The 23,587-nt window shown below is 41.6% G+C and overlaps 1 protein-coding gene and 1 long non-coding RNA gene across 2 annotated transcripts; both read left to right on the top strand.

The window, feature by feature from the left end:
* The first annotated feature begins 1,026 nt into the window (after window positions 1–1,026).
* LOC139716555 (uncharacterized) lies at window positions 1,027–4,604 on the top strand. The gene is made up of 3 exons (XR_011709908.1): window positions 1,027–1,115; window positions 2,284–2,379; window positions 4,518–4,604. It is a non-coding gene; the product is annotated as an uncharacterized lncRNA (long non-coding RNA).
* Window positions 4,605–5,032: 428 nt separating this feature from the next.
* LOC139716528 (uncharacterized) lies at window positions 5,033–21,082 on the top strand. Its single transcript, XM_071628068.1, has 8 exons — window positions 5,033–5,045; window positions 5,929–7,155; window positions 8,946–9,068; window positions 15,073–15,270; window positions 15,936–16,226; window positions 16,791–17,489; window positions 18,324–18,401; window positions 20,640–21,082. The coding sequence occupies exons 1-8, from the start codon at window positions 5,033–5,035 to the stop codon at window positions 21,080–21,082; spliced, it is 3,072 nt and encodes a 1,023-aa protein (XP_071484169.1).
* Window positions 21,083–23,587: the final 2,505 nt, after the last annotated feature.

Below are 23,587 nucleotides of genomic sequence, written 5' to 3'. Positions count from 1 at the left end.
TTCCAGCCATAGACTGAATTCATCATGAATAAACGGCTTGTGACACACAATGAATGTATTTCAAAGTGTTCTTTATTTGAGAGGTCTTTTGTATAGTATGTCCCCTCACTTCAGCCTCAAATTCCAAGTCCTCTTGCAGCTTACCATTCACTACACAAATGGGTAACATACAATCAAGGGGTGAATGGGGGTGGAGTCTTGATGTTTAACCAGGGGGTGTAACCCATTGAGGACAGGCTGATTTTGCTATAACAAGCATTTCCCATAGACACCTGCCCGAGGATACTGGGGACTAGTCTTCAAAGGATTAAGAAAGGTTTTCAATTTGGCAACACTTAACCAGTTCCATACGCGAATCTGATGGCCTGTGTATTACAGATCTTTGGGCATTTCAGAATTTAGTATGGAATGGGTTATTTAAGGAAACAAAGGCGGGACTAGTCTTGGCGTGGAGGTAGTACTTTTATGGGTTTTAGAGGAGGATTAGATTCAACATCAATTCCAAGTAATGAAAGGGGGTAGGACAGAATGTTTGGGGTTGACTCAACATGGTCGTAAATTGTGGTTTGATTGTACTTGGTCTTCCATTGAGATGGAGAGATGAGGTTAGATGTTACTTCGTACATGAGGGAACAATGGGATCCTCCTAACATTCTGGTGGTATACTCAAGGGATGATGGAGATTGGTGACTCACTGGAGGTAGAGGTCATTGACTGGCCGGAGGTGAAGAGACGTATCCAGTCATCATAGTGGAATGGAAAGGGGTGGTAATAACTTTGGGTATCATTACCCAACAGGAGGCAAAAACTTTTGAATTCATTTCATATTCACATATTGTGGCTCCTCACTGAATTCATGAAAATTTCATGCATGCTAAAATTTCTGTTTTTACAGCTTTGAAATGGACTTTTGGCCACTACAAACTTGTCAATTATGTATTAAATACAGGTGAAAAAGAATGAGGCTGTTGTATGACCAGGCTGATTTTGTTTTCCTTGATGGGTTGCTCTTCCCATTGTAGATGACCATGAGCTAGGAGCAAACTCCAGCCAAGCAACAAAGTCGCAGCCATCATTGTTAGCCCAAACAGGTGCAAATGATGACATCAAATCAAGTAAGAAACGGTTGTTTATGCTAAGCCATACATGTAATTCTAACTGTGGTTACATATCTTACTTACATATTTTTGTTTTGTAGGCATGAGAACTGCCTTCATTTTTTTTCTTCTTTTATGTGCTTCCTTTTCAAAAGTTATTTTGCAGTACTTGCACAATAGAGAGGTAAGTTTTAGAGAATATAAGGGGTCCAGTGACAGTTTTATGTTATCATGTTTTGTATTGATAGGAATAGATTTGGGATTAATCTTCATAATGCTTTAGAGGCCCGTCACACTACAGCGAATAGCTAATGATTACAAAGAATGCCAAGCATGTTACAAACTATTCTAGTATTACCAACGGATGTGAACACATCTTCAAATTTTCAAATTTGTTGGACATTCGTTGAACATTCGTTGGGCATTCGCTGTAGTGTGACGGGGCCTTCAGCTAGGCTTCTCCACCTCCAGTAATGAAAAGAAGGGAATCAAAATTAGATAATCTGCAGAGATTTATAATTTGCTTTTACAAATTCTGAAACCACAAAACATGGCTGCCTATTGCTCTGTACTCTACAGCCCAAGTCATTGTCATTCTTAAAGCAAAAGAAAAACGAGGCAAAGCATCACATGAAAGCTACAGTTGTACATCCTCTTTCTCTAAAACTTTGTCATCAATTGCTCTACTCACAAAACAAAACAAATCAAACACACACGCACACACACACACAGAGCAAGAACAACAACAACAGCAACAACTGTAATCATAAGGTAAAGACTATGATGCCAACTTGATGACACCAGGGCCCCATTTCATAAAAGATGTTAGGACGGCAACTCTTGCTGGAATGGCAACTTCCAATAGTAACAGCCAATCAGGAAGCTGGATTCTTGTCGTTACCATGACAATTGCCATTTCAGCAAGAGTTGACATCGTATCAACCTTTTATGAAGTGGGGCCCCGAAGTGTCTGTTGTGAATGTCCATATGAACAGGGTCTGTTTTTTCGCCCCAGATCTGTCATTGAGACCTTTCTTGTTTTACACCAGAGTGGATGTTATTGTTTGATGTGAACAGGGACTCTGTGTTAATTGTATTTGCTGTTTCTCATAAACTAATACATACATGATTTCATTATATCACGGTTGTGACGTCATCATCTCAATACTTACGCTTTTCTCAATAGATGGGTCTTCAGTGAATGGACGGCCAAAGCTGCGGCATTCCTGGCCTGAAATATCAGTGAAGTTGGGCCAAGATGTCACATTTAATTGTTTTCCACGTACGTTTCTTGATTTTTTGTTCTTTTCCCCATAACTGTCTTATTCAATGTGTCCTTATTTGTGAATCTATATCACCTCCCTAAAGAGGCAATTTTTGCCCACACCAAATAAAAAAAAATAAAAATAAATCAGGCACTCTGTAATTTATCAGAAGTGTCTTGTCTCTTTTGGGCAATAAGATTTGACTGTGGAATATAAGGTTATTAAAAAGATACACGTCAAAAAAGAAGAAGAAAAAAACCCCCACTATTCTCAGTGAAGTATCATCTTCTTTGAAAGAGAGTGCAGATATTTCCTTTTCGAACATAAAAGTCTATGGAAGAATGGTGTTTTCAAAGTTTTTGTCCTCTTTGCTACATTGTATCTGTAGATAGTGTTATTAATATGCACCTTTTAATATTTGACACTGCATTTCCACATATGATTAATCGTGCAGAACTTTCTTTTTCTTTTCTTTTTTTTTCTTTTTAGATGATCAATTGTGTGTATGTGTGTTTGTGATTTAACTCAAGCTGTGCAGCTGTATAAAAAAAAAAGGTCTGAAACGGGTCCTCGACTTGCACCTGGGGAAAGTGGGGGAGGGGGGAGGGGGGAGGGAGAGGGGGAGGGGGGGGGGGCTGTGTCCCAGTCATTTAATCATGCCATGATTAAGTTTTTGATGTGATCTAAATATTCCCCCAGTCTCTTCTGATTCATACATGTACACTTGACTTGTAACTAAAATTAGCAGTGAGGCAGTTCTCATTTCAAACCTACATACATTATGCGCTCTCGATTTGCAACTGCCATTCACCTTTCTAACTCTTTGATAACAAATTTGATACTGCACAATATACCGGTACATTTTTTTTTTTTTTTTTTTTTTAAAATTAACCAACTACATGTACTTTCAGTAACACCGAACAGAGGGACATACAAAATGTTCTCCTTACATTTTGTACTTAAAGGCATTATTTACCATTTGCAGATGAAACAAAAACCCAGCTTTAGTGCTTCAAAAATATAAAAATGTTAGTCATTATAATCAATGTTAAGTTCCATTAAGTATACAAGATGTGCACAATAGCTATAATAAAATGGATTTTAGAATAAACCTTCTCCAATTATGGTTTATCGAAAAAAAATAGTGGTATCTCCGTACATTCTAGGCTTTATTGCAAAATTTTTATATGGTATTTAAAGATGTTTTCTGATACAACTGACCAACGCATGCACTCTGTGTGCATCAAATGTGATTTAATAAGTGATATTTTTTTAACACTGCCCCCAGTGGCAAACAATTCCTTTAACCCTGGGAGACATCAAGGCCAGGGTCCCCATACCTATGTTGAAGCCCTTCCCTGCAAGATTCTTCAAGTGCTGTAGACTTTCAAATGATTTCATTTTGAAACAAACCAAATCATATCAAATCCTGGAGACAATAGGGTTAATAGCTGTTAGTTGCTCATTCACATTTATACTTGCCAAACAGTGGGTTTTCAGTTTCCCTGGGCTAGTAATGGGCCATTGGGTATTTAGCCCCCCATTTAGTGTGCTTTGTATTGAAAATAACCAGATGTTATGAAATGATGATAAAGGAGAATCGACCATGCTATTCAGTGTGCAGCATCTGTGACTTTGATATTCTGCTCCAATCCTGGTATTTCATTTCTTTGTATGCACACCTGTTCATTCCATGTTAAACTGCAATTACTGTAACTGGCATTTGATAGCAAAATATTCCATATTGTAAAACAGGGATCCCATGAGTGTTGGGCTTCTTGTTGTTGTTGTTGTTTTTTTTGGGGGGGGGGGTGGGGTGGGGGAGTTGGGGTGGAGGAGGGGTCTGTTTGTTTGAAATTTGCAAATTTACAGAGTAATGCTAAATGCTTTCTGCAAATCAAAACAGCCCAAATCGTTGATACGTTTGCCTAACGTACCCTTTCTGATTTGTGGTAGTGTAGAGCCCATAAAGTGAGGATACATGAGTGTGAGGCACACGCAGGTATGCTTCATATTCTTCCATTCACTCAGACTTGTCTGCTACCTCTGTTTGATTTTAAGTGTTAGTTTTACGCTACAGCATTAAAAAAAAATTTATTGGTTGTTTTAGAAAATGTGTATTGACTTCTCTTTTCTGTCCCTTTTCCCGTTCCAGAGGAGCACTTCAGCTTCGCCTTCAAGGAGCTGTCGTTCGATAAGGAGGTGTCGCCCGAGGAAGATGAGGAAGATGAGGAATTGCCATGTGAGACTTTACTTGTGTGCAAAGTTTGCAGTGAAGAGAGAAATTCGGAAAGCATTTATTTTATGTTTGTGGGGGTAGTTAGACGATTGTAGACTCAGGAGAATGATGGAGGCATGACTGGTTCTTCTTCATTCACTATTCCCCAATATATTATTCCAACACATTTACACGTGATACATCATGTTTACAGAGCATGTCCCCGGTGACTTTCCGGTGTTGTTTACATTTATACACATCTCTTATATCTCGAGATGAGGTGAAGATAAATGGCAAGGGGAGCGGAAAGGAAGTGGGAATAAAAAGTCAATAGTGGCTGTCGACATGTCAGAAGATTAGTTGATCTTGACGAGAGAAAGAAACCTGAAAACGATAAGAAGTTGACTGTGGAAGGGTGGTTGTGAGATGGATGACTATGGAATGAATGAGACATGCTGTTCACTGGTACACCATATAGACATAATATTTCTTGTACAGACACAATATCCCTTCCAATGACAAACAGTCAGTATTGTAAGCCCCAGTAACAGAAAAGTCATAAGCCTCATCAGGCTCCAGGGCAATATTGTTGGGGATAGCTCTATAGAAAGTAATGATCAATACCAAGTACTGAAAAACTTTTCTGAGTAATGTTTCATGCACGGGCTTGTGTTTGTTTTTTACTCTGCGGAGTTAGAATATGAAATAGTATTATATGAAACAAGCAAAATATGTGTGCTTTTGTTTTTGCCATAGTTTCATGTTGTGCAAAATGTGCACAAATTTCCACACCACAGATATTTCCAATTTTGCAGTACATTGTGTAACTGGGCATGTTCCACATGTTTGTTTGTCTGCATTTGATTGTCTTATTGATAAGTAATCAGAACGATTTCAAAGAAAACATGAAAACTAAGCCAAATGTCAACGTTGTTGGAGGGTGTATATTTGTCTTTTCCTTAGCTGCCTTGATCCTTTAAGATTTGCTTGTGTGAGTTTATGGAAGCTTTATGTCAGGAGGAAACTTATCTTAAGTGGAGTTATAGGAATGTTAGAAGTAGGTCAAAATAAAAAGAGAAAAGATGTACAAGTATTAAATGTTATGCAGGAAAAAGAAAAAGAAAATGTAGACAGTTTAAATGCCAATTAATGTCATGTAGCACCCAGAAAAGGTATTCACCAGAGTCTTGGGATTATGCACAAAATCTCACAGGTCCATGACATTCGAAGAGATCGAAGATAAGGGATTATATCTGATGGTTACTTTCTTTAAATCATATCCTTGTATGTTGATAAGCTGGAAGGTAAAACTCAAACTCAAAACCACCTTTTTCTCTCTGTCTCACAGTCATCAAACTGACAGCGTCACCAGAAAACTCCTCGTCCAGGTCTGTCAGTCAGTCGAGGAAGTCTCAGGGAAGGCCGGAGAAAGTGATCAAACTGGCTCATACGAGGAAGAGTGACAGCAAGAGATCGCCAGCCCATAAGGATGCGACCCCGAAGCAAGTCAACGTCTCTGGGGCCCTGCTCAAAACTCGGAGGCCCCCAGAAGGGAAGACTCCACCCAGAGTCGTCCCGCTGGCCCCCATCAGCGGGGAGAAGAAAGCGGGCGTGATCGTTGAAGGGCAACTCCCAAAGCGGCCGTTGCTGGCGACCACGCCGCCATCGCCGAAGGCACCCATCCTACCGGGCGTTAGGTCCTCCTCCATGATAGTTGTGCAGAAGGTGCAGAGCGGTCCTCCGGTGGGAGTCAGCACGCCTCCGAAAGCGAGCCTTGGAACTGTCCTGCCACCCACGCCTCCAAATGAGCCGGTGCCAGTACCACCGATGATCTCGCTGGCTCTGACGTCATCTCTCACAACAACTCCTCCTCCTGCCAGTGCATTCCCTCCAGTCAATGCATCTCCTCGAACCATGCCGCCCCTGGTGGCTACACTGCCCCGCCCAACTGCGCCTCTTGCCAGGCCGCCCTTGACTAGACCCCCTTTGGCTAGACCCCCTTTGGCGAGGCCCCCCTTAGCTCTGCTTCCTCGTCCCTCATCCCCAGCCGTTCGACCTCCCCTGGCTGTCTCCCCGGTGGCCCAAGTGATTCCAGCCGCGCGGCTCCAAGTGATTCTACCGTCCAGTCCTCAAGTACTTCCCATGAGTCCCGCTCATGGGTCTCCGGCGGCTCGCCCCCAGACCCAGTCACCGACAGTCCATCTCCTTAGCTCCATGTCTCCGCAAATCCTCACCCCACCCCACCCTGCTGCAGAGAAGCCTATCGCCTCCATACCACCCTTGCGGAAGCTGCAGTCACCATCAACACAAAGCCCAAGTGAACTGCCGGCAAAAGAGCCTGTGAAACCTGTGAATAACCTCGACAAAGGGTGCAAGAACAGTGGGCAGACCTCTTGTGTGGATTCCCCGAGGGTGGACGGAGACACCCCCGGTGCTAAACCCAAGCAAGGGGCCAACCAAAGAGCAGAGGATGACGAAGATGGCCTGATTGTCGTCGATGATGAAAAACCAAAGAATGATAATGTCATTCCAAAGATCCCCAAAGACTCGAGCGTAAATGAAGATATGCAGGAAGGTAAAATGCAATGCCTTGTCACTAGTGCTGAGAATCTTGTAATCTGTTATTGCTTGTGTGTAACAATCATGATGGAGTCCAGGCTAAGGAGAGATATGTGCAGGAAAAGACAAGAAGCCATGCGTACATCTTTTTCTCACAATTTTCAGTCATCCTTCAAACAGTTGGCTATCTGCAGTAAAGATATTTCATATGGGCTGCTTTGTTGTTCTACTCGACACCACTGGGTTATTATGGTAACAAACTGTTTTGGAAAGGGGGGGGGGGGGGGGGGGGACATTGACATCTCATTTATCTTAGGCATATTGTTTCAAGGGGGGGGGGGGGGAGATTGCTCTCCAATTGTAAGTACTGATACCAGTCATCGAATCCTGATGGAATCCCATTTTCTTTGCTCACTTTTCCACTAATAATTTATATTCTTTCTGGTCAGTTTATTCTGTCTTTATTTGTTACTGATACCAGTGGCGGATCCAGAGGGGGGCGCACCGGGTGCATGCCCCCTCTTTATTTGTTGTTGAAACAAAATAAATAAAAAGAAAAAAATGAGATGAAACCTTGAAATAGCACCAGAAATATTGTTTGCACCCCCCCCCCCCTTTACTGAATTCCTGGATCTGCCCCTGGATACTGTGGTTGTAGTCCAATCAATGTGTTTATGTGTGTACCTCGTTTGTCATGGTCTAAAGAGGTTATGCTGTAATGATGCATAATATTTGCTGCTTTGGTGAGAAGTAACAATGGAATCCCCCAAAATTTTCAAGACACAATCATCATTTTATGTGTTACTAAAAGCAAGTTGAAACAAATTTTTGACTAATGTGTAGGGCAGACAAGTTGATTGTCAAATCCAAATTGTATATGTGACCCTGCACCACAAAACCAACAAAAAGTCGCCAGACATGGATTTTCAATTAAGGGCAGATTCTGAAAGAACAGACTCTAAGCTTTAAAATGATGTATAAATCCATACAAATGGACTCCCCTAACTCACCTAGATACTGGAAAGACAGCAAACACTCTGGAAAAGTGTGAACTGAGGAAAGAGGCTCTGAAGTACATGGTCTATTCAAGCGCTTAATCTTTACCAAGCCCACGAAAGGGACAAAACACAGGATGTAAACCACTGGAGCAACAACAATGAAGGGATTATCAGATTAAGCTGAAATTTAGCATGTTCTGTGAGCACATTCTGCCCATGATTAATGCTAACTTTCAAAGCAGTAGCGTCATCCTTTCAAAAGTTATTAGACTTGAAAGTGAAGAGTGTGCAAAGGATTTCAAGACATGAAAAGCGGCTTCTAAGACAAGCCTGATTATTCTACTCTTCCTTCAAAAGGGTTGTAGAAAAACTGCTAAAAACACCTTTTCCCATTCATGTAATGATACCAAACTGAAGAATAATGTAGAAGAAGGATAGCTCATTCAGAAAATATGAACAATTCAAGATTGACTTGGTTGAACCATTTTACCTTTTTTGAGTCCTCACTTAAAATCAAGGGGTGCGACTTTTTGTTTGTTTTGTGGTGCATGATCACATATATGGTTTACAGGACAGAATTAAAACTTTTAAGACAAACTTTCATGTGATTGTGAATCTCCTTGTTCCTGAATATTGCAGGAGCCATGAAACCATATCATGAAAGATTTTTTGTTGGCAACGTATTTGCGAAAACATGATCAGCACAGTCTCACTTCAGCCTTAAGAGTATCTATGGAAGCATCACATTGATTAGTTTCAGAATGTCGTCACTTCTCTTTCGCTCTCTTGCCGCCCCACCCCACTCCAGTCCTGTCATCGCTGAAAAGGAAAGCCGCTTCTAGTCCCTGCTCCAATCTCCTGAAAATCAAGTGCGAGAAGATTGACGCCGTCGTCAGGATAAACAAGACTCGCGAAGACCTCTACCGAGCTGGTAAGTAGCCCCCCAAATTGGCTTTATGTGAGGAGGTAAAGAAATAATAAGGTGGGGGGAGGAGGGGAGGAGGGGGATGAGTATTAAAGTTCACACTGTCTTTGAAGGTACAGTCCCTGGATTTATGTTGTCATGTGGGGGGGGGGGGGGGGGGGGAGGGGAAGAGGGCGGATCCAAAGTACTAGCATGCTCGACTCGTCAAGCTATTCAAAGTGGTACAGACCTATAACACTATACTGCAACAGTTCCAGACCCTCTTGGTTCTCTTCCTAGAGGAGTACATGTACATGAAGATGTCGGCAGAGTTTAAAGTGAGTCGGATGAAGTGCAAGGGAACACTTCATCATTACCCAAGCAGTTGAAACCAGAACATGTGAAATTTATGTCAGCTATGCTATTATGATACTAAACGGCACGTTTCAATGAAATTTGGCAGATGGGGAGAGAAGATCTGCAAAATTCTGAAGAGCTGATGATGATGATGATGATAATGGTAATGGTAATGGTAATAATAATAATAATAATAATGATAATAATAATGATAATGATGATGATGATGATGATGATAATAATAATCATCATCATCATCATAATAATAATAATAATAATAATAATAATAATAATAATAATAATAATAATGACAATAATGATAATGATTATAATGATAATGAAAATAATGATAAGATAATATCAATGAATACCACTATTATGAAATAACAGTTGGTTCTGTATGTCATCATGCCAACACGTTGAGGTGATGATAATAGCCACTATTAGTTGTACTCGATTGTGGTTCCAAGTGCTCCTTTCAAAATTGTTATCAAATTAGATTTATTGTTCCAACATTTCCTGGAGACATACCTCATCAGATGTATGACTTTGCCTCCAAGTATATTTAGAGCTCCCCCTAGATCTTATTTTCATTTAGTTTTGATACTTTCCTTTACCTAGAAATGATTCTTTGAACTTTGACAGTGTGTTTGCTGTGATCCCTCCGTGTGTGCCACTTTTTTACCCATTCACCTGTGTATCATTATGCTTGAAATCATTTTAATAGTTGATTTACATTTGATTAACCAAATAGTCATTGTTTCTTCGGGATTAATAAATGCAACAATGTTGTGCACATATGCACCATGTTGATATCTTTTGTTGCTTTATTGCACCGATGGCCTAAACAGATATTGAAATATATTTTCAGCTATTTTTGCCAAGTGTCTTAGCAGGTGGTCACTATAAAGGTAGTACTGACATAGGGGGTAAATATTCTGGAAGGGCATCTTATAATCTTTCACGAACTGTCATCAGAGCTTGTACACTGTTAATTGGGATTGGCTGTTGGTGTTGCAGATAATCATGATTAGATATTATAAAGTCATTCACCATATTTTAGATTTGGCTTTAAACCTTACTCTAGTAACTTTACAATCAGAGATTTATTTTGAAGAATGCACTTAAAATGCGCAAAGTTTTGCCAGAATACACTAGAACAAAAAACTTGAGTGAATATGAACTTTGCGTGCCCTCTGTCCAAAACATGTCAAATGATCTGATTCAATTCCTTTCCCAGAAAGAGGCCCCGAGAACTGTCCAGGCCCTGCCCGTAGAGGGCGCAGTTCAGGTGGGTTGTCAAACGGTCAAAGATACGAAAGTATTCCACATTTTAGTGGAAAACATGCTTTTAGTGTTATTCATTTTTTCTTTTTCAAAACTAACCAAAAGTGAAAACGTTTGCGCCAGTTCATGCAAACTTTGGTATTTGAAGCATACTTTGGCATATGCACTTTCATTGTAAGTATTTTTAGCAAATTTTTAGCAAGATCTGTTTGACCAAACCATGCAACCCAAGTCAGAAGAAAGTAAAAAATGAATTATTATTTTTTTTTTCAGTGTCATGATTTTTAGGCATCTCTGCTAAATTGCATTCCTTAAGTGAACGTAAATGTAATGTATTAAATCTTAAATGGAACCAACTGCATTTTTCCTTTATATTTTCATTAAACAAAAAAAAAATGTTTGTTTTATGTGTCAATGTCCTGTCCCTAATTGGTAATTATTTTGTCTTTTATATGGGGAGATACTAACACACTAACTTGATTGAGTGTTGACAGGTTTTCTTCTGTGTTTTAGGTGTCTAGGGATGTTTTGGGGTTGTGTGTTCAAAGTGTTGCTGTATTGATATGACACTGATATTGTTTCTGTCCTTCACACCAACTTCAATTCGGCAGTGTTGACTCGTGCGATACCATTTTCAGACTTCTAGTAGTTTCTTTCATGTACTAAATTTTTATCTGTGGCAGTATTAGCACTCATTAAATTAACATGTTTTGGTTCAGATTTGAATGTTGGCACCAGTGCACCTAGGTGTGAAACTGTAAAAGATGTTCACAGATCATGATCAGTTTCCATTTTTTGAGCCTTTTAGCACTGTCCTACTAACAATAATTATCATAATTTGAATTCTGTAGCTGTGCATTCCATAATTCTATAATATTTTGCACAAGTCTAGAAGATTGTGGTTCATCAGATAGTGATAATGCAAGTTTTGATGGAAAATGACTGTAAAAAAAAAGGATAAAAAAACAGAAGTGCCAATGATAAAAATTAATCTTAAGGTAAAAGAGCCTGTACAAGGAAGGTTAATAGAGCTCTTTTTTTATATAACATGCACTTTGTTTGTTGATGAAGCTCTACAAACGTTCTTCAGAACAAAACAGACATTGTGTGTGAATTCTACCCAATGCACACATCCATTAACAATCAGTTGATGCACCCGCAATTTCCTTCTTTCATCTTGCATAGAATGGTCACCAGAAAATGACCAGGTTAAGTTTATTAAAAGGCAGGGCACCCAGAGAGGGTAGTGATAACACGGATGTGGTTACTGTGGATTATTTAGACCAGAGCAGTCCTTAAAAAAATTAGTATCATCATCATCATTATTGCTACCAATGTGGATGAAATTTGCAAACTTAGTCAAATGACATTTGATATCATGATAGGCGGGGTAGTTGCAAAATGGGAGTTTTCCAGGCTTTTGATTCGGGACTCCAAAATCTCTCTTTACCCTCATTCATTGATGTGTATTTGTGACCCGCTACAACAAAATGATCCTAAAGTCGCGTGAGGTCGATTATTTGAAGATTGCATGATATAATCCCCTAATCTTTCTGCTTTAAATTGATATATAACACATTTTATAAAAATAATCGGCTGCGGAGATATCTATGTTTAAAAGAGAGCATGTCGAGACATCTGGAAAATCACTGTTTCGAGAAAAGCGCCCTAAAAGTCTTCCTTTTGACGCAATCGCGATCAAGGGACACGCAAGTCAGTTTTCACCTCTGGACAATAGAAGGTAAGCCCTAGCAACCCCCGAAGAGTTCATTCAAGCACATCAGCGTCGGCGGTCTCCTCACCAACCAATCAGTGACCAGGATGTGAGAAGCGGCTGAGCATAGCGCACCCCGCAAGCACGCACCAGTCGACTGGGCAGTGTGCAAGCTTCACGCTTCGGTTAGCAGCAAGCAGCAAACTGACCAATGAGATCACTCTGGTCGTTGATAGGGGCGGAACCTATCTGTGGCGCTCAATCCAAATTTTCGAACCAGTTTCTGCTTCGTTGAAACGCCAAAAAATATGGCTCAGAAAAACGCTATTTTTTGGTCTTTCCTTTCACCATTTTGCTTCAAAATTTCGACAGATGATAGAAGACATGTTAGACTCCAATAATATATCAAAATCAGAAAATTGTAAGTTTTGACCAATTTTAATGCTCTGACTTCAAACTCGATTTTCACGGCTTCGACCGTGCGCGACTATAGGACCTTTTTGTTGTAGCGGGTCACATTTGTTCACAAGAAAGGCAAAAACTCTTTTGTCAAATACGTTTGCTTGTGCATTACAAGCTAAAACTGCTTTAGGCACTTTTCTTCGTGTTAATCACCATATTTTGCAGCAAAACAGCGGTGAGCACATCATGACGTTGTATACATGTGTAGTGTTTGTCTCACATGTACACATACATTGTACACTCATGCACACACACACACATGCACTCACTTGACACACATACACAAAGGTACATGTACAGTACATTGTACTTCTGCCTGCATGCACTTTCACTGTTATAACAAGAATCAATTGTTTCAACACCTACTTTTGTACATTGTAGTTTATCCACCTTCCACGCCTTTTTAGACCGTGAACAAACCAAAATGTTGCTGCAGTTTCTCATTGTTGTTACATGAAAAGTTTCCTGTTGGATTGGTCACACTTTACATTCATTTGCTGTTTATTCGTCCTACACTACATGTTGTGTCAGTAAAATGTCACTTTTAGTTACAGTCTTGCCGCAGTACAAAGCAGGGTGGTGATTTGGCTCAGTCGGTAGCAAGTCTGCCTCCAGATCAAAGAGTATTGGGTTCGATTCCCGAGTCTCACTGAGCAATGTTGTGTGTAAGCATTCTATCCCTTCTAGTAAGAAGCAAAAACACTTTGTCCCTCCGATAGGACAGTAAATGGAGGTCTCATGTGTGAGTTAGCCGCAACTCATACGCGTAAAAAGAACCCAACTCATACATGGAAAAGATCCCACTTCATTCATTCATCGCAGAGAGCAGGGTCCTATCCCAGTGAAGTGGTCCCCCTACCCACCCATACAAGAAAAATGAGCTAATGATACCGACCCCTCGTGGTTCTAGCAGTAGTCAGCAAGTGGTATCTACCAGGCACTATGTGCCATAGGCTTGAATGAATGAATGAATGAACGGTAGAAAGTGACAGTTGTTTGACATACTTAGTATATCTAACACTCGTATCAGGGCAATTACCCTCCAAGGGCAATTACGCCCCGGCTAAATACTGGTTAGTGGTAAGTTTAGAGTAAAGATTAGGGTTAGGGTTAGGTTGAGGGTTAGGAGTTTGGGTTTGGATTGGGATTAGGTTCAGGATTAGGATTAGGATTAGGGCCAGGGGAAGGGTCCAGGGTAATTGCCCAGGCTGTAATTGCCCTAGACCCCTAACACTCTGTTTAGAATATATGGGTATTGGCGGAGAATGATAACCAAGAAGTGGATATGGTGTACATTGTAGGATGGTAGTCTGATTCTAGAGTGAAGAAAATATGCTGCTTGATGATTTTTGATACTGTGACTAACATACTAGGCAAAGTCATCATTAGATTTTATTGCATAATCTGATGTGGATTACGAGATTACTTGTCAATATTGCTGTGTAGCAATGTCGCATGCAGGTATTACCCAGTCTCCCTAGATTTTTCCAAGACAATTTATGGAAACATTAACACTTGTACAAGCGATTTTCTTTGGACATATGTATGTCATTTTTCATAGCAAGAGTGTCACCTTAAGTGTGGAATTACTTGTGTGAGGAAATTTACCATGCTTATGACCAGTCCGTATGTAAAGAGAGTCTGGCCAACTGCAGACAAAGGGTGCCCTGCAATCACTCCGGGCAATTGCAAGCAACCCCAAGCTTTCCCCAGGAGCAACTAGTCTACTGTGAAAGTGGACATTTTTGTGCATTCACGCAACCAGATGCTATTGCAAAAATAAAAGCACGAGAAAATTTTGCGTGCCAAATGTTCCAATATTTAATGTCCCAATTTGATGGGATTCAAAACGTGAAATTCATCTTACCCTGACGAGCATGAAAAATTACTCCTGCGAAAAATATCCACTTTTACAGTATGTCAAACGAGTGTGAATGGTCCAAGTGATATTTGGGAGGGGAATGCCGATATACATCAAGGAGCAAGCTGGGTTGTTCAGATGTATCCAAATTCCTTCTTAGTTCTAATATTTTCATTGCTAATAGTGTTTGATGGCATCCAAGTTTTGTGTTTGATGGTTAATTATTTGTTTCTTCTCTTTCTTGTTTTCACTTGCTTTCTCTTTTATGTGTGCCTGTGTGTTTGTTTGTATGCGTGTCTTATGTGTTGGTGTGTGTGACTTGCGTTTCGTCTGTGCTTTGCTTCTCACAGCTGCTGAGCAGGGCTGCTTCTTCAACGTTGTCGAGAGGGAGCGACGACTCGGGATTTGTCCGTGTGGCCGCGCCAACAGCTACGACGCCATGATCGCCTGCGACAACCCGCGGTGCGCGGTGGAGTGGTACCACTTCACGTGCGTCGGGGTCACCAAGGTGCCGAAGGACGAGTGGTTTTGTCCGTTCTGCTCCGAAGGTATCTGAAACGTTTGGGTAGGGCTCGCATTGTAAAGGAGGAGGAGGAAGGTGTTGTCTTGATTGCGTATTGGCTGATTTTAGTTTTGCAAAGAGGATGTCTTGCTGGTCACTTGTCTCTCTGCCCTTTTCCCAAAGTATTCATAAGCAGGAAATGTTAGGGTCTCATACTGAAAAGAATGGCTGATTTTGCAGTTTTCAAGTTTTGCACGAGTCACATAGCAGGGAATGTTTCATACTTTATGAGAGCAGGCCCGGCAATACGGTGCAATTATATCACTGATAAGAGGCCAAAGATTTGAATTCCTAACGGTCATCGACGCACTGTGCGGAGGGAAGGACAAAAAATCTTGGAAGTTCACCTCCTCATATCTCCCTTATTTTATCACCAAATCCCTTGAAACTTCACACATAATATGGATATATCATTCTTCATATGATTTTTGGGCGAAAATGCTGGTATATCTTTCGAGATATGTGTATTTTTCTGTTTGAGTCGACTGTGGGAAAGAGTTACCCAGTAAAAAATGCACCCAGTAAAAAGAAGTCCCATAAGTCTAGAAAGAATAAATTACAACCCATCAAGATCTAGCTAACATTGAGGAGGATGTTCGTGTGGTCAAGCCCTTGTTTGATGAACATTTCTCCCAAACCGTCTCTTGACAGAGGCTGCCGAAGTGCTGCGGAGGAAGAAGGAAAAGCGTCGGGAGAAGAGGAGGAGGAAGAAAGAAGCAGAGGCCCGCAGGAAGAAGCTGGCGGAGGCTGGGGCCAGGAACAAGGCTAAAGAGGCGGAGGAGGAAGGGCTGTGTCCCTGCGGCCAGCCCAACTCTTGGGACCGCATGATTGCCTGCGACGGGAAGGACTGCTCCGTCGAGTGGTACCACTTCAAGTGCGTGGACGTCACCAGTGCCCCCGACTCCGAGTGGCTCTGCATGCTGTGCCGAGATAGCTCCAAAGGTATGGTTCTTGTAGCGGGGCGGTCCGCCAGCTTGACATCAGAAATGCAGTATCAAAAAGTGTTGGAAGAAGGAGTGGGAGAGGGCAGGGGCATAAAAGATTATATACTGTTTAAAAAGCAAACCTCAAATGTAATGTTTTGTGTGACCCTAGAGAGGGTGTCCAAATCAAGAATTTACATCATCATTTTTCTTTCTTTGTACTCCACAATGGTGCTGTGGAAAAGTGCAGATCGTCTGAGAGTTGCACTTTTCAACCTCTATCCATAAAGGCCTCATCTATCAATGTGCCAGCTTTCATGTTGTACATGGCAAGTCAGACACGAACTGACATTCATCCAAATTCAGATCTCGATTATAGAGCATCAAACTAGTATGCATTTACCATATTTTCTTTGTTTTTTCTTTCTTTATTCAAGAAGGAAAATATGATTTGTAATGAAAAATAAACTTCTCTCTTTGATTTGAATGTTTTTATGTGCAGTATACCTACTTTTTGCACCAAAGTATGTGTTACCTATAGAATGTTTTTTTTTTTTTCACTTGCGGTTTTGTCAACATCCAGAGCCAAACTCCAGTCCGTACGTGCGGCGGCGGCGGAGGTACCGACCAATCCGCTTCTCCATCTACGGGGAGAACCCAGACAGTGAAAACGAGGCAGACGCTGCCAGCAAGAATGACGACGATGACTGGAGCGGCAGTGAGGGCGGCAGCAGCAGCGGGAGCGGGAGTGAATCGGATGGCTCGGCTGCCAATGGCAGCAGTGAGGAGTGGGCCGGCGGGAGACAGATCACCAGAAGGACTGCACAAGCGAGAGGACAAAATGTATTGTCGTACCAAGAAGATGAGGATGAGGAGGAGGACTTTAACGATGAACCCAAGGGTGGGTCGTCTGACGCAGACTTGACCAGAAGCAAACGCACGAGGAGGAAGCGGCATAAAAAGATCGATCTGGACTTCGAAGACGGGTCGCAGTTTGACGATGGGTACTACGACAGCGATGAGATTCTCACAGGGTACGGGGAGTCGAGACTCTGGCAGCGACGAAAGAGGAAAATCTCTTCGTCCACCGAGGCCACCAAGGCTGAACAGGGCGTGGCATGCAACAGTGTTATCGAACGGGACCACATGTATGGGAGGACGAGTGTCAAATCAGCAAAGAGTGTCGCGCAAGTCGATCAATCGGCCACTGCGCCGGGAGACAAAGCATGCAGCGATGGTGCACAGGGATCGGGAGGAGAGAGCGGTACAAAGACTGCTACAGGTATGCCTCTGTCTGGGGACAGGAACTTTAAAGTGGGCACAATAAAGCTGGCTAGGCAATGAATGTGGGTTTACAGGATCAACCCGAGCAAAGAAATGAAATGCAGGTGCACACTCCCAGACCGATATGGGAGTATAGGTTTCTCATGAGCTGTAAGTTTTTTAAGATATGAAATCTACATCTTTTCCAAAATATTGCATTACACTACACATTTTGTAGATTGACCATTTTTTCCATGTCATCCAAATATGTAATTGTGATGTAATTGTGAATATTCAAGTATATGTGAGCAGTCAATATTGCTTTTTAAATAATAACAGAAAAAATTATCCTATATCCGTTGTTTTTACTGCTATTCACTTTCAAATTCTACTTCAAGAACAGGAGCTATAAAGAACAGAGAAATTGCAAAACTTCTTGTTACTCTGTACGCTACTACATCCTGTCTTTGTCATTGATTTTGTTTTTCCTTTTTTTACTTTTCCTCCATTTGCTTGGGAGCAGAAGTGTGTTCTTTATTTTAGAAATGATGAGTTTGATTTAAAGAACAGATAGATATCATTTTAACATTTTTTGAAGCGAGTTAATCATCAGATAGAGAAACTTAAAATCTTTTCAGTGATCCTGCACTCATTGTATAATGAAATATTTTTGACAATATCATTAAGATAATCACATCTATACTGAAGTCATTTTCATTAAGATTATCACATCTGTATTTCAATTATTTTCTTTGTTTTCAAACAATGTACTGGAAGTAAGGGTTGATCTCTCGAGGACTGATTTTGTTTTGTTTTGTTTTGTTTTGTTCTGTTGATATCTCTGTTCTGTCAGAGTCAGAAAACGAAGCCAAGACGTCGGTGGAGCCATCCGATACTTACACGGAGGTGGAGACAGATGTGCCCTCCAGGGGTGAGGAGGAGGAGGAGGATCGGGAGAAGAAGAAGGAGGAGGAGGAGGAGGAAGAGGAGGATATCAGTGGTGAGTGGTCCAGGCCAGGAGTGTGGGGCTGAAGACGAGATCTCCCTGTGGAGTCAGAGCTGCCACATCTCCCTGATTCTATACTAATGGCTGGGTATATGTGACTGTGCATCACGAAACTGAAAAAAAGTCGCATGCCCTGATTTTACCCAAAGACTCAAAATGGGAGAAACAGATCTTTAACCAAGACAGCCTTGAGTTTTTCATGTTTTCTGAAAGAGCAATTCTTCTTCCACATTATTCTATAAGTTTGGAATCATAAAACAAATGGGAAGTGTTGAATGTTTCTAGCAGTTTTTTATCACACTTTTTTTTTACAGAATGGTGAAATGGACGTGTGTCAGAGGCTCCTTTCCATTTCTTTGATATCCTGTACACGCTCTTCTCTTTTAAACTTGAATAACTTTTGAAAGGATGATGCTACTGCTTTGAAAGTTAGTCATCTCACAAATGACAGATATTTGACAGATTTGTAACATCATTCATTTTTCAATTTTGTTTGTAAAGTTTTGGGCGCAACCCTCAGCGATTTTCATCAGGATAGCAACAAAAAATGTATCAACACCTGACTCAAGATGCACATACAGTGTGTGCAGTTTTGATTCGAAGTGGTTAAATTTTTGCGAAGTGGGTGAGTTGACCGAGTTTTGCAAAATTTCCTCCTGTAACAATAATGAGCTGTATATATTGTCTCCTTGGTGGAAAATATTATCTCCATGGTATTAGATGTTATTTCCATAGTGTAAAATATTACCTCCATGGTGTAACATATCTCCTTGGTATCTAATATCTCCATGATGTGAAATATAATCTCCATGGTGTAAATACTATCTCCATGGTATAAGATATTATCTTAATGGTGTAAAATGCAGTGTATCTCCGTGGTGTATAAAATCATCTCCATGGTGTAAAATATCATTTCCATGGTGTGAAGTACATATGTACAATCCATGGTGTGAAATAATTCACTTTTCTCCTGAAAAGGAAGAAAACATCCTTGTAGTTAATTCTCAATGGCAAATGGAACCACCTAGGAAATATGTGACCCGCTACAACAAAATGGTCCTAAAGTCGCGCACGGTCAAAGCCGTAAAAATCGAGTTTGAAGTCAGAGCATCAAAATTGGTCAAAACTTACGATTTTCTGAATTTGACATATTATTAGAGTGTGACATATCTTCTATCGTCTGTCGAAATTTTGAAGCAAAATGATGAAAGGAAAGACCAAAAAATAGCGTTTTTCTGGGCCATGTTTTTTTGCGTTTCAACGAAGCAGAAACTGGTTCGAACACTTGGATTGAGCGCCACAGATAGGCTACGCCCCTAACAACGACCAGAGTGATCTCATTGGTCAGTTTGCTGCTTGCCGCTAACCGAAGCGTGAAGCTCGCACACTGCCTAGTCGACTGGTGCGTGCTGGCAGGGTGCGCTATGCCCAGCCGCTTCTCCTGGCATTATGGTCCCTGATTGGTCGGTGATGAGACCGCCGACGCTGTGTTTGAATGAGCATTTCGGGGGTTGCTAGGGCTTACCTTCTATTGTCCGGAGGTGAATACTGACTTGCGTGTCCCTTGATCGTGATTGCGTCGCAAGGAGATCTTTTAGGGCGCTTTTCTCGAAACAGTGATTTCCCAGACGTCTCGACATGCTCTCTTTTAAACATTGATATCTCCACAGCCGATTATTTGTATAAGGTGTGTTATACATCAATTTAAAGCAGAAAGATTAGGGAATTGTGTCATGCAATTTTCAAATAATCGGCCTCGCCCGACTTTAGGACCATTTTGTTGTAGCGGGTCATATATATTGTCGTACAAGTCTCAATATATTATATAAGATATTGTACTGGCAAAATAATATGTGTACAGTACAGCAGATATCATGTACCAGTGTAAACATCTTCCGGTAAACGCAGCAGAAGAGGAATCTTATGTGTCGTGACATGTTCATGACATGTTCATGTGACCAAGGAGGCCAATTTTATGTGTCTGGTGATACTTTTCAAGAGAACGTCGCATCTCTTCATGCAAGCTGTGGGGGGGGGGGGGGGGGGAGAAAAAGTTGTATGTGACATTGTAGGAGTTTGAGATCTTTTCGAATTTGTGCTTGTCAGAAGTAATTAAAGCTCTTAAAGCTGATATGACTTGTACATTGTGCCTTTTTCTTAAAGGTCGTTTCCTGATCCACCAGTGCGAGTTGTGCGGGCAGGACTTTATCGTCGCGTCTTGCAAGAAGACAGCAGACGGCAAGACAGCCGATGTCCAGCTGTCATCCCACTGCCCTACGTGTGTGAAGAAGTCCCGCCGGGCCTACAGTAGCAGCGGCGGGGGCGGCGACGCCGACGCCGGGAAGGGAACCAGCTCGGATGATGCGGAGAGGAGGAGAGAGGAGGAGGAAGGGGGGCACGCGGGAGGGACTCGGTCGACCCGCTACCGGGCGATAGTCTCCTGCAAGGTGTGCGGGATGGGGTACCACACCCGAGTGGCCCTCCTCATACACATGAAGGCCAAGCATCTGGGCCATTTGGGCAGCTTTGAGTGTGCGCCTTGCGATAAGCTCTTTGTCAGCCAAGAGGAATGCCAGCAGCATCTAGTGTCCGTCCATCACATCTGAATCATCATCCATGTCCTCTTACTCCTTCCCTCCTCCGTCTCCTCCTGTTTCTTCCTCCTCCTCCTCCTCCTCCTTCCATTTCTACTTTCATCCCCCCATTCCTCCATGCTCCTCCCTCTCCAATGCAGATGATGGCTTCTTCACCCTAGGGTACTTGGAAGAGTGGTGGTAGCCAAGAGCAGAAGTTGCTCAACCACCGCCACCATCACCTCTACCACTACCACCACCACCATCACCACCACCACCACCATCACCACTATTATTACCACCATCAATACCACCACCGCCATCGCCACCATCACCACCATCGCCATCACCACCCATCACCACCATCACCGCCACCATCTGCACCACCATCTTCACCACCACCACCATCATCAACACCACCACCACCACCATCACCATCACCATCACCACCACTACCATCACCACCACCACCACCACCACCATCACCACTATCATCACCACCAACACCATCACCATCACCATCACCATCACCATCACCACCACTACCATCACCACCACCACCACCACCATCACCACTACCATCACCACCACCACCACCACCACCATCACCACTATCATCACCACCATCACCATCACCATCACCATCACCACCACCACCACCACCACCACCATCACCACTATCATCACCACCATCACTACCACCATCACCATTACCATCACCATCACCACCAACACCATCACCATCACCATCTTCACCACCATCTTCACCATCACCACCACCACCACCACCACCACCACCACAACCACTATCACCATCACCAGGGGAAGAGACATCGGGCAGAGAGATCATTTTCATTGAAAGGTACCTTGCCAGTACGGTCAGCAATGAAGAACTGTAGAAGCAGGACGTAACGATAATGTCAGCTCTGAAATTGAAAGTACCAACAAAAACCAACAACAACACAGAGAAAGTACAAAGTGTGTCACCACATGTACAAAGCAGTTGAATTCTGAAGTTGGAACAACTAGTTTATGTCATAAGAACAAAGTCAACACCAAATATCTAACTTATTAAGCTCTGAGAGCATATGAAGAGAAGAATTCAGTGACTCACTCCAAAGTATCAAAGTATGTTGTAAAACTTTAGGCACAAGAAGAAGAGGTGGTAAGGAATTTAGGCTGTTGTTGTTGTTCAAGTCTATGGCATTTTACATTCACCCTTTATGTGTATGCCAAGGGAAAGACAACCTGTGTAGACACTAGTAGTCTCTGTACAAGGCTGAGTGCATTATTTTGTTCCAAGTTCTGAGATGTGTGTGGTCAGCGAATGATGATAACACAAGGTTGTTTTCTCATGGTAGTTGACTTTGCAACATGGAAATGTTTGTATACAATGTAAGTGTTTGACTGTCTTGGAGTACATTTTGAGTGCTTATTTCTGTTGTGGTACCCCAGCTTTCATGGAACAGAATCTTTCGCAAAGTATTAAAAGGGGGATACAAACTATATGTGTATGGGATGAATTGTGTGCAATTTGCAAGAGACATCTTCCGCGAGATAATTGGCGAGCACCCTTTTGGCGACAACAGCCTTCCAACTTCCTTGTTTTTGTTGACGCTGTGTTTAATGTGTTGAGTGTTTGTCTGCACGGGTGCAGATTTTGTAATAGGTAATCAATGAGCATTTTTTTTCAAGCAATTTTGTGACTCAGCAACACCGGTTATTCGAACTTAATGTGGCATTCTGACAGTTTTTTACAAGTTGATCCATATTGAATTTCCTTATTCCTATTTCCTTATTGAGTAATATATTAAACTTCTTGCTACGAACTTTGAAATTACTGGCATTTATGATATTTTGCATGCTTGTATTCAATTTGAATTATGGTGTAACAATCAACTACAAATGCCGTGTTTAGAATATCTCTTCAGTTCCTTGCCAAGGAAAAAAGAAGCTTTCTTTTTTTTTTTTAGATCTGTTGACATGAAAATTCAGAATTATGCAGTAATGACAGCTCACATTGTATTATGTATTTGGTATTTGATGAGAATGTTTGTTAAATTGTTGAGTATCAGAACTGAAACCAAACGCTGTAGCGCCAGAGGCAAGATGTGAGCGTTACAGGGTTCAAATGGCGAGCATCCAAGAGCAAGAAAATGCGGTGCATGTGTGCCGTAAAGCGTGTTGAAGTCTTCGATTTTGATGTTGGACTTTGGTTAATTTTCATGAATGTGGATATGTGTTATGTGTCTGATAGTAGTCCCCAGAGCACATTCGAGTCGACCCTTTGGGTTGGCGATGGAATATATTCTTCGCGCAAAGATGTTCTGCTTTGACACTGTGGTTTGGCCGTTATTGTTGGCCTCAGTTTACAAAATTTTGTTGTAAATTGCATTTTTCATAGTTTCTGAGTGTGTGAGTTTATCATACCAATGTTTAAATCTTTTGTGTCAGTGTGTGTCAATGTCGTCATGGAAGTTGCAGGTGGAAATAGTTACGAACGAAAACCATGTGCTGAAAAAATTGCTTTGTTTTTGT

The sequence above is a fragment of the Diadema antillarum genome, unplaced genomic scaffold (assembly GCF_040938485.1).
Source record: "Diadema antillarum isolate AM-2024a unplaced genomic scaffold, OU_Dant_1.0 scf00000066, whole genome shotgun sequence".
NCBI classification, from domain to species: domain Eukaryota; kingdom Metazoa; phylum Echinodermata; class Echinoidea; order Diadematoida; family Diadematidae; genus Diadema; species Diadema antillarum.
Note: the sequence above shows the minus strand (reverse complement) of the source record. Positions and strands in the feature narration are given on the sequence as shown.